Here is a 14,316-nt window from a genome sequence, read left to right as displayed (position 1 = left end):
TGAGTCAAGTATCTTGCACATATAGTCAATGTTTCCTTCCAGCATCCCACAGGAGGCAGGACTACAAATTCACACACCTACTCTGACTAATAAAGTTCAAAGTAGGACATTTTTCAACTCCCATGCTCAACCTCTCCATATTCAGAGGTTCAAAAGGTATTCAAATAGCCAGGCACGGTGGCTTATGCCTGTGATCCCAGCACTTTGGGAGGCTGAAGCCAGAGGATGCTTTGAGGCCAGGAATTCAAGACCAGTCTGGACAAGACTCTGTCTCAACAAAAAATATAAAAATTAGCCAGGTATGGTGACATGTGCCTATAATCCTAGCTACTTGGGAGGCTGAGGTGAACCCAAGAGTTAGAGATTATAGTGAGCTATGATCACGCCACTGCACTCCAGTCTGAGCAACAGAGCGAGATCTTGCCTCTAAAAAAAAATAAATAATTAAAAAAAAAAGGTGCTCAAAAGATTAGTCCTTGAGATACTCTGCTGAAAGTTTTTTGTTCAAGTAAATTTGTGAAATGCCACTCCTCTTGAAGATTCACAAAGAGTGAGTGTGTGTATGATACAAAGGCTCTGAGAAGTCTTGCAATAAAGAAACCTACCTGAATTCCAGACTAGCATGTCCCAGAAGTGCATTTAATGGAATTCTTTTTTTGCATAATTACCATCAACATCCACACAGACCTTTCTTCTAAACATTTTAGGAACACTGGTTTTGATAAATTCATGTGCAGTAAGTTACAATAGATTAAATTATAATAAACGATATCAACAATTAATAACCGATAGTACTGTAAAATACAGCACAAGAAACTATCCTTTAAACAAGATCCCTGAATCATTCTTTTCAGCCTGCCTTGAATTTGCTTGTAGTCTGGTGTTAAAATCAGAAAAATGTATTTAGGCAACCAAGCCATTTGTGTTCTCAGATCTCAAAGATTCCAACAAGTGGCTCATAATGTCACCTAGGAGAAGACACACTGGGGAAAAAAGGTGGGGGAGGGACATTTTGTTTTGTTACAAAGTTGATTTGCATGAGGTATCTTATCCCCAAATCCACTTTCCAAGACTGGTGCATCTCTAATGCCACATTACTACCCCTCCAGTCACTAGCCCTGGTTTCCTGATGACGGCAGAAAGCAGGGGAAAGCCAGAACGGAGCTAGTGAGCTAGAAACTATAAACCACAAAAATGAGGAATCCTTTTTACTCTGAAAACCAAGAAAGCACTTATTCTGTCACAATCAACGAGAAAAAAGGGAAGTCAACTCAATTACTAGCATTTGAGCAATCTGATTTTTGTCGCAGTGGTCTCTGGTGTGTTTAAAACTTGGGAAAAATGCCAAACTAGATTTCTTCTGAACCTTTGCTAAGATGTCAAAGTACTGGGATTGTTCTAAAAAAATGTGTAAGTGGTTGCTATACTTGGAGTTCTAGAACTGTATGTGGATTTTACATTATATCCTACATCAAAAAACTCATTCCTCACAGATAATTTTTTAAAATAAAACTAAAATAGAATTTAAAAGTCAGCCTTCTCAGTTTCTGGGAAGTTGGGTTTTTTCCTACTTTGCAATCTCTCTCTCTCTCTCTCTCTGTCGAGTATTGCTGTTATGCAAGCAGCTCTAGTTAACATGAACTTGCGTCTGAAATGAATTCTTAAACCTCTGGGCGCCACATAAATAGGAGATGAGATCTGAGGAATTCTTCCAAAAATTATACTAACATTTGATATTCACTTATTCTTAAAGACGAGTAGAATATACACACGTATAAGAAAGGCGCAGCTATAATGCAAAGTTGTAAGCTTGTGAATTAGGTGCCAACAAGTGTCGGCTAACCGTGACATCCTAGAAGGAATGTTCTGGATAAGAGCATCAAGCTTCTGTGGTTTTCTGAGAAAAATGAATGGAATCTAGTAAGTGTCCTATAGCTAAAAAAAAAAAAAAATCAGCGCTGCGGACCACAGAGCTTAGTCAAGTAAAACAATACAGCGTGCAGTTCAGTTCAGCCACCGACAGCAGGGGCGGCAAGGGGCGAAGAGCAACCGTCGTCGCCCAAGACACCAGGGCTTCCAGAAAAGTCGTCTTGACACTTCAGTCTTTGCATTTGGAGACTAAAAGCCTCAAGGACCATATTTAAACCGCCGCCGCCTCGCCAGGCCCGCCCGGACAGAGAGAGGGCGCTCACCTGCGCACGAGGGTGCACACCTGCGGGGTGAGGGGCGCCCGCGTCTCCGGACCCCGCCCCGCCGACCGCTCCCATCCCCGCTCCCCGGTCTGCACCCGACCGAAAGCAAGGACGGGGGAGGGAGAGGACGGGGCTCGAGGAAGAGCATTCCCGTCCTCCCCCCACGGGAGACGCGGAGCCGGCCGCACCGCCTCTCCCAAGCCTCACGTCTCCAGGGCGAGTCTGCAACACTCGCAAAATAATCTGAACTGTTTTTAAGCACAAACGACTTCCCCGCTTCCTTCCGCCCCTCACCTTCACGAAAGCAATCGGGGTTGTGGTACCTTCGATATCTAACAGGATCACGGTGACTTCCGCGGGCACCGAAAGCACGACCATCTCCCCTCCGGATGCCAACGGGGCCGCGGCCTACGGGTGGGGAGGGCGGAGGGCGGTGCCGGCGGCGCGTCCAAGCGCGGTCCTGGGACCCCCACAGCCCCGCAGGATCTCGGAGCGGCGACCGCGCGCTACCTGGAGCGCTTGCGGGAGAAGCCACCGGCGCACACTTGGAAGCGGACAAGCGGCCGCCCCGAAGCCGCGAACTCGTGAGCGGTTCGGGGCAGTGGCCGAGACCACGTGGGCAGGGGGAGGGGGCGGCTCTGACGGGTTCCGAGGGGGCGGGGGAGGCAAAGGCGCCGGCGCCGATTGGCCAGCACAGGCCGCGAACGCCGTCCGTCAAAATGGGCTCTGCGTGGGCGGGAACAAAGAACGAACGCGGGAGCCGAGCGCGCGGGCGCGCGCCCTCCGCAGACTGGTAGAGCGAGCGGGAGAGGCCCGGGGCACGTGCCGACGGAGCCCCGCGAGTGGCGCGCCGGGGATGTGAGTGCCCCCTGCCCTCTACCGCACCCAGCCCCTGCCCGCCCACTGCGTCCGCTTTGCATATTGACAGTGATCCGACCGGGCCCCCGCCCCGCCTCCCGTCCGCTGCCAGCGCTTCAAGAGGCCGCGCCGGGCCCGGTCTCGGCCGACCCGCTAGGGAGGCCCGCCGCGCCCCCTCGGCTCGCGCGCCCGCTTCCTGCTCCGCTGGTTCCAGCCAGCTCGGGGACAAAACACGCGTGCGCGGGCGGGCGGGCGGGCGCGCCGCCTCAGCCACCGCGCCGGGCGCAGTCCGCGTTGTTCCGGAGCAGTCCGGCCGCGGCGCTGGTCGATAGCAGCGGCCGACGCAGCAGCTCCGCGCTGGGGGACCGCGGGCGGAAAAAGGCGGGGTTGACGCCTCTGTGCTGGGAGTGGGCCGGACCGGACGCCAGAGACAAAGGCTCCAAGGCAAGAGGGGCTGTGGCCCTGCGTCGGCGCCGCGCGGGATTTCTGGCCCCAGGACTTAACGCCCCTTCGTCTTTCTCTGCTGCTGCTTCTCGCATCCCGAGCTCGTGTCCCCTCACGCGCGACCTCGCCGGGAGGGCCGCGATGGAGGTCCCGCCCCGGCTTTCCCATGTGCCGCCGCCATTGTTCCCCTCCGCTCCCGCTACTTTAGCCTCCCGCAGCCTCTCCCATTGGCGGCCGCGGGCGCCGCGGCAGCTCGCCCCGCTCCTCCCTTCGCTCGCTCCCAGCTCCGCCCGGCAGGGGGCGCGCCGGGCCCAGCGCCACGTCACCGCCCAGCAGCCCTCCCGATTGGCGGGCGGGGCGGCTATAAAGGGAGGGCGCAGGCGGCGCCCGGATCTCTTCCGCCGCCATTTTAAATCCAGCTCCATACAACGCTCCGCCGCCGCTGCCGCCGCGACCCGGACCGCGCGCCAGCACCCCCCTGCCGACAGCGCCGCCGCCATGGAGGACATGAACGAGTACAGCAACATAGAGGAGTTCGCAGAGGGATCCAAGATCAACGCGAGCAAGAACCAGCAGGATGACGGGTACCGCACGCTTGTCCCCTCTCCCCCCGTGCGCCGCACGCGCCCTTCGTCCCTCGGGAGCCGCGCGCTGTCCCCTTTCTGGCCCAGAGGCGATTCCCCGCGTGCCTGCCGGGTCCCGCCAGCTTGAAGGGAAGAAGAAACTAAGGGACGGAGGGGGTGACTCGAGAGGCCCGCGGAGGGTGGGGGAAGGGCGGAGGGGTTGCAGGAGGAGGAGGAGGGCGGCGGCGACCGGGGCCCGAGTGCGCAGGCGCCGCATGGGGCCCGGGGGGAGGGGCCGGCCTGGCTGCTCCGCTTGCTGCAGCTGCCGCCGCCTCTTCATTGTGTCTCCGTTACTGCTCGCGCGGTTTTCCGGGGGGCGGTTCAGACACTCGAGGTTTGCACCCCAGGAGACGACTGGTCCCCGGATTCCCGGGACACAGTGTGCTGAGTTCTTAAGGTGGAACGTTGGCTTGACAGCTGAGCACGAGCATGAGTTGGGAGGACCAGTTTAGGAAGTCGGGCCTCCTGACCCTAAAGAATCGGGGCGGAACCGTTACCCTATTTTGTTCTCGCTTAAGCTTTGCATTGTGCAGCGTGGAAAGCAATCTGTTCACGGGCTTAAATAAGTAACCTCGGTGGAATTTCAGGATTTTTGCGATCTGTTTATATGTGGCGGTAAACATAGGTTAGATCGGTTGCGCTTGGGGGATAGAGTCCTCTGTATTTATTTCACGGTGTCATTAGTTGCAGGGCTGAAGTAGTTATTTAAGTTACTGCCAAGCTTTAAAAAAAAAAAAACCAACAACTTTTATTTCTAGTAAAATGTTTATTGGAGGCTTGAGCTGGGATACAAGCAAGAAAGATCTGACTGAATATTTGTCTCGATTTGGGGAAGTTGTAGACTGCACAATTAAGACAGATCCAGTCACTGGAAGATCAAGAGGATTTGGCTTTGTGCTTTTCAAAGATGCTGCTAGTGTTGATAAGGTAGGAACGTGTTCTACGTTTGAGCTGCTTCTGTGTATTTGTTGCGAATTGTTCTGGGGTTTGGTTGTGTATTGCCGTCAGATTAAATACATCTGTCTTCTAGGTTTTGGAACTGAAAGAACACAAACTGGATGGCAAATTGATAGACCCCAAAAGGGCCAAAGCTTTAAAAGGGAAAGAGCCTCCTAAAAAGGTTTTTGTGGGTGGATTGAGCCCAGATACTTCCGAAGAACAAATTAAAGAATATTTTGGAGCCTTTGGAGAGGTGTGTGGTTATATTTACATTCATATTTTTTTTTTAAAGTTCATCCCTGGTCCGTTTTTTATAGAACAAATTCATGTTTCAAGTGAGGAAGGGACTAAATTACTGCTTAAGCCCTTTCTAGTGACCATACCTTAATTGCTGCTTTCTGTGCTATAATGGAAATCAATTCCTTAATTTATTTTGGCCACAACATGGATACATTAATGTGGTCGGTGTTACTAAATAAAGGACGTTTTACTTTTCTTTCAGTGCTTCACATGCACAGCGAATCACTCTAGGTTGATGTTGATCATAAAGCACTAGTGTTTAGACAGAAGGCATCTGATCGGAGTAACATGCTAAGTTGAAGCTTGAAAAAGACCTGTGGCATTCTAAAACCCTGTGATCGCTTCATGTACCATTGCTGGATGATTTTGAGTGTATGTCTTGATTTCAGATTGAAAATATTGAACTTCCCATGGATACAAAAACAAATGAAAGAAGAGGATTTTGTTTTATCACATACACAGATGAAGAGCCAGTGAAGAAATTGTTAGAAAGCAGATACCATCAAATTGGTTCTGGGAAGGTAAAGCCATTTAATTATATTAAGTGAAAATTTTGAGAGTTAGTGAAAATTTTTTAATCTGTTTAAAAAGATTAGAATGGCTTAATTTTAGACTTCAGTAAAAATCCTATTTGTCTGTTTTTTAATGTGTTTATAGTGTGAAATCAAAGTTGCACAACCCAAAGAAGTATATAGGCAGCAACAGCAACAACAAAAAGGGGGAAGAGGTGCTGCAGCCAGTGGACGAGGTGGTACTAGGGGTAGAGGCCGAGGTAAGACTTACTTGTTGGGGAATGACTCCGTGGTTTAAGCTGTATGCTGCTGTGTATGAGCGAGCTCGCGGGAGAATGCAAAGCTGAATTTAAGCTACAAAACGTTCCAACATGGAAAAATGCTCAGCTTGGTGGGAAGGGAGGAGGGGGAGTTTCTTTGAGTTTACTAGTTTTGAAAACCTGTTCAAAGCATGGGCACTTTGACAATTGATGTCATCCTTGATAAAAATTATACCATTACATGATACACCATGGTGTGACGGGTTTTCTCAGGTGGGAGTCCTTGTTTTAAGCAGGACAGCCTAGGTAGGCTGAAGTTTAATGGTTTTTACATTATAATTTAGGAAGCTTGATACCGGCACAATTGGCCTTTCTGCCCCTTTTTATAATATCTGGAAAAACACTTTCTCAAGCAGTAGCTATATACATATGTCCATTCTATCTTTTTAGTCAGGGTGAAGGATAGGAATGTGTCATCTTATGTTAGGATTGGGAGTTAGAAGTTGTTTCCTAACAATCATTGTGCATCGTTTCAGGTCAGGGCCAAAACTGGAACCAAGGATTTAATAACTATTATGATCAAGGATATGGAAATTACAATAGTGCCTATGGTGGTGATCAAAACTATAGTGGCTATGGCGGATATGATTATACTGGGTATAACTATGGGAACTATGGATATGGACAGGGATATGCAGACTACAGTGGTAAGAATATTTAACTTAATTTCATAAGCCAATGATACTAAAATTCAGTGCTGTAAAATCCCATTCTGAAATATTCGTGTGTGTATGGGTTTTCCATTTATTTAATTGCTTCGAGTTAAGCTTTTGGAGTATGTTGTAGTCATGGGGCAATTATACTAATACAGAGATAGTATGGTGGTTATAAATGTGCCTAGGATGTGTGATTTATGACTAATTATGGCTGTTAAAATACCCTAATTTAATATTTGTTTAGCATGCAAAGATTTGTGTTTTATAGTTTTTTGATGTCCATAAACCATTTCATAGAAAACTATGTTAATGAAATTTTTTTTATCTTTTCAAAATAGGCCAACAGAGCACTTATGGCAAGGCATCTCGAGGGGGTGGCAATCACCAAAACAATTACCAGCCATACTAAAGGAGGACATTGGAGAAAACAGGTGTGTATAAAAGTACAAGACACCAGTAGAAATATCTTAATTTAATTTAAAGATCAATAGACAAATGAAAAATAAGTAAAAACAAAATAATGTGTAGCCCGTTTTTACTAAATTGTTGATTTTTTTTTAAATTGCTTTATGAGCCTGTTTTGCCTAAAGTGTCTATAGATCTTTAACTTTAAAGTCTTATCTCGCCTTCTTTAGTAATACAGAAAAACTTAGGAGTTTTTCTGTTTGCTTTGTGTACCAGGTGGTCTAGAGGAATAATTAAACTTTTTTAGAACTATTAACAGGTAAAGTACTGAAATGGGTACAACTTAAGGAAAACAAGAATGTTGTCTTCTAACTCTGACATTATACCTTGTTTGTACCCGCCAGCGGGAACTTCATTGCAGGCCGTGTGTCACCCTGACCACGTCTATCTCTGGGGGTCGCACGTTGCGGGCAGAGCGCAAGGCATACACCAGAAAACGCTGTCCTGTGGTATGGTCTCTTCCAACTTCATGTACCAGCGTAAAGATTAAAGTGGAAAACTTCAGACTTTGGCTTCTTTTTTAATCTTTTTGGAGATTAAGTGTCTAAACTTAACTTAAATGGTTTTTTACAGGAGTTAAAGTACATAAATGCCTTTTTACAGCTTAATCATTTTGGTCTTCTGTTTAGTGTTGTATTTCAATTGTGGAGCCTCATTTTAAGTGTTCATTCTTTAAGATTTAATGCTTGCTTTTTCTTTTTATAGCTAATAGTGAAATCTACAAACCAAAACAAGAACTTTTAAATCTGGGATATAAATTAAAGATCATATGCAGAAATCAATTTATGTTCATGTAATATAATAAACAAGCCTATTAGAAATTTGTTTGTGGTAGCACTTTACTTGGCTTACTAGAGATGCTTCTAGTAGACCTTAAGTTAGCACAGTTCAACCTGTGAATATGGGGAGATTGCATTCCCCGATTCTTTACTGAATAGGTTTGAATTTAATATTTCAGAACTCCAGGGTGAGTTTATTAATTACCCAAACCGTATTTTGCCAGTAAATATGCATGTGATCTTTAATTATTGAAGAATAAAGTGAGGACTTAAAGCAATTCATGAAAGTGGACCTTTAAAAGCTTGTCAGAGTTTCACAGATCTAATTGCTATTTTGTTTTTGTTTTTAGGAGGAGATGCTAATGTAACCCATCTTGCAGGACGACATTGAAGATTGGTCTTCTGTTGATCTAAGATGATTATTTTGTAAAAGACTTTCTAGTGTACAAGACACAACTGTGTCCAACTGTATATAGCTGCCAATTAGTTTTCTTTGTTTTTACTTTGTCCTTTGCTATCTGTGTTATGACTCAATGTGGATTTGTGTTTATATACATTTTATTTGTATGATTTCATGTTACACCTCAAATAAATGCTTCCTTATGTGATTGTTTTTCTGCGTCAGGTACTACATAGCTCTGTAAAAATGTAATATTTAAATAAGCAATAATTAAGGCACAGTTTATTTTTAAGGGAGTATTGATCCAAAGGGAGACATTGTGGTCCTTTACAAGTAGCCAGCCACATTGTCACCCTGCTCCCCAATTGGTAGATGTATTTTGTGCTTTTAAGGCTTCTTCTCCCTGTTAACTGGTATTTCCATCACACCTTTGAATAGCATTCTTTCCCCTATGGATATCTGAACACATTGTCATGAGACTGTCATAGTATTGTGATTAATGGAAGCTTTCTAGTAGACCATGTGTCTTCTGGACTGTATTTTTTAAGAAAAGTACCTTTTTAACACAAAGATAGTAGCTCCTTTTGCTTTGTTTCCTGTCTCTGGAAAGCCATTTTTAGTTGCTAATTATTTTGGCTTTAGAGTTAAATCAGTGGTCTGCTAGAAAAAGCTTCAGCTAATACAGCGCCATGACTTTAATTCTTCTGGTAAAAATGCAGATATACACAGCAAAAAGCTCTGTAAAACTGTGGTAGGAGCTACGGTTTAAGAGCGTTGGAAGTAGTTTTAAAACAAGGTTTTGGCAGATAGGTATGAGATTATCCATTGAAGTTAGATTAAAGTTTGAAGTAGAGGCAGAATAGCTAAAGTAGTTGTATTCTGTTGATATGTCACAGCCAGCACAACACTGAAGCAAGTATTTTCTATTTGGGCATTCTTAGGAAAAGTTTGTATCACAGTTAACTGTTATACGCTGTGCAAGTTAGAAAAAGTCATGATAGTAAATCTCATTTTTAATGCAATTAGTGCATGAACTGAGTAGTTATGTATTTCCACATTCAGACATAGGAAGGAATAGTGGGAAAAGGTATCTTAAGTCTTAGGTGTGTTAATGTTGATCCAAGTGTGACTGAGTCATTACGGTGGATCTTCTGGTGCATTGAAAAACATCTAGGCTTTAAGAGGACCTCCTGGGTAAATACAAGCTTTGAATTTTGCCTTCAGCATAGTTACTGGATTTAGGGAAGCCTGTTTCCCTGTTAGCTGCTGGGATTGGCGTACATGCTCACATGCAGAGTAGCTTATCTCAACCAGTGTGAACCTGCCTTTTTTTACTTTTTGGTTTGGTGCCTATAACTTTGTTCCACTGATGTTTGTACTTGCTGGGCTATGAAGTTACAATGCTCTTGGCGTTTTTTGCTCCTGTTTTGCTATTTGACCTTACACCCAGGCCAAGTACCAGTGTTGGCTATTGCAGGGGATTGTGTTTATTAATTATTAACACACAGCTTTAGGGAACGGAAGGGAGTTCATTTAAGTTGTGTTGTCAATAGGCGCAGTGTCTAGGGTAGTGAATCCTGTAAATTTAAATTTATGATTAGGTGACAAGTTGACATTGAGATTGTCCTTTTCCCTGATCAAAAATGAATAAAGGCTTTTTAAACAAAATCCAAACTCTTCGATCAAGTCTTGATATGTACGACTTTGAGAAAATACAGTGTCTAGACATTATTGTCTGAGGTGTTTTACATCGGATTGATGGGGGAGCGAGAATGCACTTGGTTTTTCCTCCAGGGGCTTTGGACTCTAGATTTAATTCAGTCTTCAGGGTCTGTCAGTTCATTAAGTAATTAAATTTGAAGTAAATAATGCTAAGGCTAAGTGCTCTAGGCACTTGGGATTGGATGAACTGTGAAGTTAGTGTCAAGGTCTCATTCCTAAGAATTTAAACAGGAATGTGATGAATTTACTGCAGAGGAAGGAGCAGAAATGGAATTCTGAGGCACCTATGACTTAAAAACATGCCCAGCTTGTATGTCTTGATAAATACTGCTTCCTGAATTGGTTTGACCAAGTTACGTGTGGTACTCATCCTAACAGCCTTAGCAGTTTCATTGGTTGACATGTTCATGTTCCATAGTCTCAGTCACTTTAATGCTAGGACTGTTAAAAGTTGAAGTGTCTGGTAGGATGCTAGCGTGGATAAGCAGAGCCTCATTCACTCTCTGCCAGTCTTCATAAAATTTAATACAAGGGCACCTCTGAACAATCGAATCAACTGCCCATTACCAAGATTTGATGTCCATCGCAGTATGCTCAATTTCAGCAATTAAATGTGCGAATACATGTATATATACCACGTGGATTGGTTCTAGTTTTGAGCAAAGTTAGGAAATGTAATTATGTGAAAAAAAAAACACCTTTCAGCCTTGTCAATAATATACTGTGGTCTCAACTTTCTGAGCAAAAGCAATGCAACTTCTATGTTACCTTTTTCATAAAGTCATTAGAAAATGTATTGCCGTAAAAATATGGGCTGTTCTTTTAGGACTGGTTGGGGTTTTGTGAACTGTAGGAGCGGATACAGCCATGTTGCTGGGTTACAGGGTAAAGCTGGACATTCTGGAGAGTTGCGCTTCCTTTAAGTGCAGTTTCGTCTCTGGTTTTACTCTTCTGTCAGCACCCATTCAGGGAGATGTAGCATAATCCTGGAGGATAGTGGAACTGAAGTGTAGTTTGAAAACCTGTCAACCTTGTTACTTAAAATCCAGAAATTTCAAGTAAAAAATGCCTAAGATCAAAGACCAGCACAAGTTAAAAATGTGAGAAGTAACTGCAGACAAGTTTTTTCATACTGTTCCAATGGTTATCTCCTTTTGAGAATGGGACCAAAAATGATTCTCTTCACAGAAAAAATAAATGCATATCTGTACATAAATATTTTAAATTTCAGGGAAATTAAGAGACTTCTTTGAAAGCCATCTGGTTTAACATCTCTTGAAATTGTTGGCATTTATCGTTTTACTGTAACTGACTGAAATTTATTGAATTTGCTATCATTGCGGAGGTTGCACAGAGGGAGTTTCTTCACGTGTTCTCTCCCTGGGTATTTGTGTTGGCTGGTGAACAGTCGTATGGCATTGATGGTTTTATTCGTCAAGGACAGGGATGGTCTACCCCACAAAAGGTCTTACTCAAGACCTTGATTAAGCCCCTAATTTTCAAGTTGAGGGAGTCAGCTAATTGAAAATATCAACTCTGATTACATTTTGGAGTCTTACTAAATTTCTATCAAACTCCTATGAACTATCAGCATGTCTTGAGACTTGGCTTTGCAACGGAAGCATTTGTCACTTCTGGGAATGACCTTCAGGCATTAAGATTGATCAGTAATCTTTCATACACTTGGTTTATGAGGGCTGAGATCTTTTGTGCAAAGTAGGAATGTATTTCAACTGATCCATTCTGTTCCTTGAAACTTGAGCCTGGATAATCCGGAGTAACTGCTCATCCTGGTAAAAAGATCTGTCCCATGACATCGACAGTGATTATTTAGAGGACTCTTGACCCATGAGACATTTAGGGCATATACATTTTTCATACACATTTTCTTGCAAGCAGAGGAATGAAAGGGTGTGAGGAGTGGAGGCTAAGTGGTATTTTAGGATAGTTTAAAAATATTTCATCACCAAGAAACCCTTTAAAGGGTTTCTCCCCATATACAATGTTTTGAATGGCTTTACTCGTCAAATATAATCCTCATTATGTAATGGCATTTCTGTTAACAAAGGCACATAGCTGTCAGAACTTCTACAGTGTGATAATCCACATCGTACCACCAAGTTATTATAATGCCAGCCCAAACCAATATTTTTGTCAGCTTCTGTACATTTTTTTAATGATACGAGAACTCCACCAGACTTAAAATACTGAAAATGATTCCACGAATTTTCATTACTACTGTCTAGAACTTTTTAGAACTATACTTAACCAAACACATCATTGGAGATAAGGAAAAAGAAGAGGCATTTTTGGAGTAAACATCATTTTCATAATCTGGAAAAGTGGTATTTTAAAATAACGTGGGATAAGGATACTATTATAATTTTTTAAAATTATACATTTGCCCTCAGAAAAAAACCCCAAATCATACCTTTGATCTCATTTAATATACATCTATTTTTAAATTTTTTATAATGCATGTACACATAGGTCATAGGGCCTGTCAAAACTGAGAGTACCTCTACTCTGACCTAGGATTTTCTTTATATTAAGATTATTTTAATGGCTATTAGCCTGATGTTTCAGAATACCAAGGTACAGACATTAGCAAAAGGGTGTTTATTTTTCTTCTAATCTCTATCCAAAACAGACAAATTGAGACATCCTATTCCACTTCAAATTCTCTGCTCAGGGTAGGATTTTTCTGTTTTTTGTTTTTTTTAACATCCTGGACCCTAAGAGAGGAGGGTCTTCTCATTAGTGGCAGATACAGAGATTTGCCAACGACTCACAATCAGAATCGGTAGCATTACCAGACTAGAGTTTTTAAAAGCATCTGAATCTTTTTTCTTCTGGGCATAAATGTGAGCCCTGTGAAGAAATAAAATTACTCTTCTCTTACTTCATCAAACATACCAAAGGGCAACCTTCTCTCTTTGTTCTTTAATAGAAATAATCAAGCAGAGACTCTTAACCAGGAAATACAGGCATTACTGTTCTCTTGATTGACGGTTCTTCTGAGAAGGTATACAGACTTCAGTATGACTTGATTAAGAACAATGGTCACAGTTTATTAAGTTCATTCGTTGCCATGAGAAAGGGGAAAAAGCATTACATGAAAATGTTGAAATTATTCCAGAAATTGCTCTTAAGCTCATAACCTATTCTTTTTGTATTTGGTATTACATATTCACGTTCACATGCCTTAGCACAGTCCAAGATAAAGTGTAAGAGTTTATAAGCAGGTGTGCATATATACCTACATAAGATCAAAGGTATTTAATTTTTTTAAAGGAGTGTATTTTTGCTTCTGCTTCCAGCAACTGTGACCTAGGTAATTCAAACCAACTCTCCTTTTGAAGACAATGAAGGAGTAGGATGAAGTAGTTTTTTAAAAAATACTGAACGGAAGCGCTAAAAAGATAATGGGAAATTCACCTGGGAAAAATCAAAACCAAGAGAAATAAGCCTAGTAGTCCAAGCTGGTTTTGATGACCTTGCAGGGCAAGAGGCGCAGAAGTCAAAAGCCTAGATCCAACCCCTCGCGGGGTCTCTGATACCCAGTTACCCCAGAAAACTGCTCTACAAAGGGCCACATCCTCAAGATAAGGGATTACCCAGGTTCCTCGCCTGGGTGGCTAAGGGAACCTCAATCACAGAATCTAGATTAAAATAGTCCAAAAAAGATAAGGGGCCTCCGTTGCCTGGCAGAAGTAGATGAAAATCATTTCTCAAAGAAAGTACTATCTTAGTCCGCTGAGGCTATCACAACACAGTACCACACACTAGGCGGATTAGTGTGTGTGTTGCCAAAGCAAGCACAAACCTGGGTGCTTTAAACAACAAATTTATTTCTCACAGTTCTGGGGTCTGGAAGTCTGAGGTCAGGGCCCTGGCATGGTGAGGTGAGGGTCTTCTTCACGGCTAGAGTGCCCTGGTATCGGCCTACTTGACAGCAACCTTCAACTCCTGGGCTCAGGGGATCCTCCTGCCTCAGCCTCCCGAGTAGCTGGGACTACAGGTGCACACAGCCAAGCCTGGCTAATATTTTTCTATTTTTAGTAGAGATGGTGGGGGACAGGTGGGGGGGGTCTTGCTCTTGTTCA

The 14,316-nt window shown here is 43.5% G+C and overlaps 2 protein-coding genes across 4 annotated transcripts in view; one reads left to right on the top strand and one right to left on the bottom strand.

Moving 5' to 3' along the window:
* The window catches only part of ENOPH1 (enolase-phosphatase 1), a 15,996-nt gene extending 13,164 nt beyond the window's left edge, over positions 1-2,832 (bottom strand). The window contains exon 1 of one of the 2 annotated variants that reach the window (XM_012647204.1): positions 2,487-2,832. In XM_012647204.1, coding sequence (XP_012502658.1) covers positions 2,487-2,570 — 84 coding nt within the window. In that variant the 5' untranslated portion in view covers positions 2,571-2,832. The remainder of the gene's footprint in view (positions 1-2,486) is intronic. The other variant, XM_012647206.1, reaches the window with a different exon arrangement.
* A 400-nt stretch (positions 2,833-3,232) lies between these two features.
* On the top strand, positions 3,233-8,699 carry HNRNPDL (heterogeneous nuclear ribonucleoprotein D-like). Of its 2 annotated transcripts, none has more exons than XM_012647202.1 (8): positions 3,233-4,078; positions 4,876-5,044; positions 5,148-5,309; positions 5,746-5,877; positions 6,014-6,128; positions 6,665-6,835; positions 7,183-7,275; positions 8,439-8,699. In XM_012647202.1, the coding sequence occupies exons 1-7, from the start codon at positions 3,636-3,638 to the stop codon at positions 7,251-7,253; spliced, it is 1,263 nt and encodes a 420-aa protein (XP_012502656.1). In that variant the 5' UTR covers positions 3,233-3,635; the 3' UTR covers positions 7,254-7,275; positions 8,439-8,699. The 2 variants fall into 2 exon arrangements, with proteins under 2 accessions (XP_012502656.1, XP_012502657.1); XM_012647203.1 differs by lacking the exon at positions 8,439-8,699 and adding an exon at positions 7,654-8,430.
* Positions 8,700-14,316: the final 5,617 nt, after the last annotated feature.

Source organism: Propithecus coquereli, unplaced genomic scaffold, assembly GCF_000956105.1.
Source record: "Propithecus coquereli isolate 6110/MARCELLA unplaced genomic scaffold, Pcoq_1.0 Scaffold26, whole genome shotgun sequence".
NCBI lineage: Eukaryota > Metazoa > Chordata > Mammalia > Primates > Indriidae > Propithecus > Propithecus coquereli.
The sequence above is the reverse complement of the archived record's forward strand: the minus strand, read 5'-3'. Positions and strand labels throughout refer to the sequence as shown.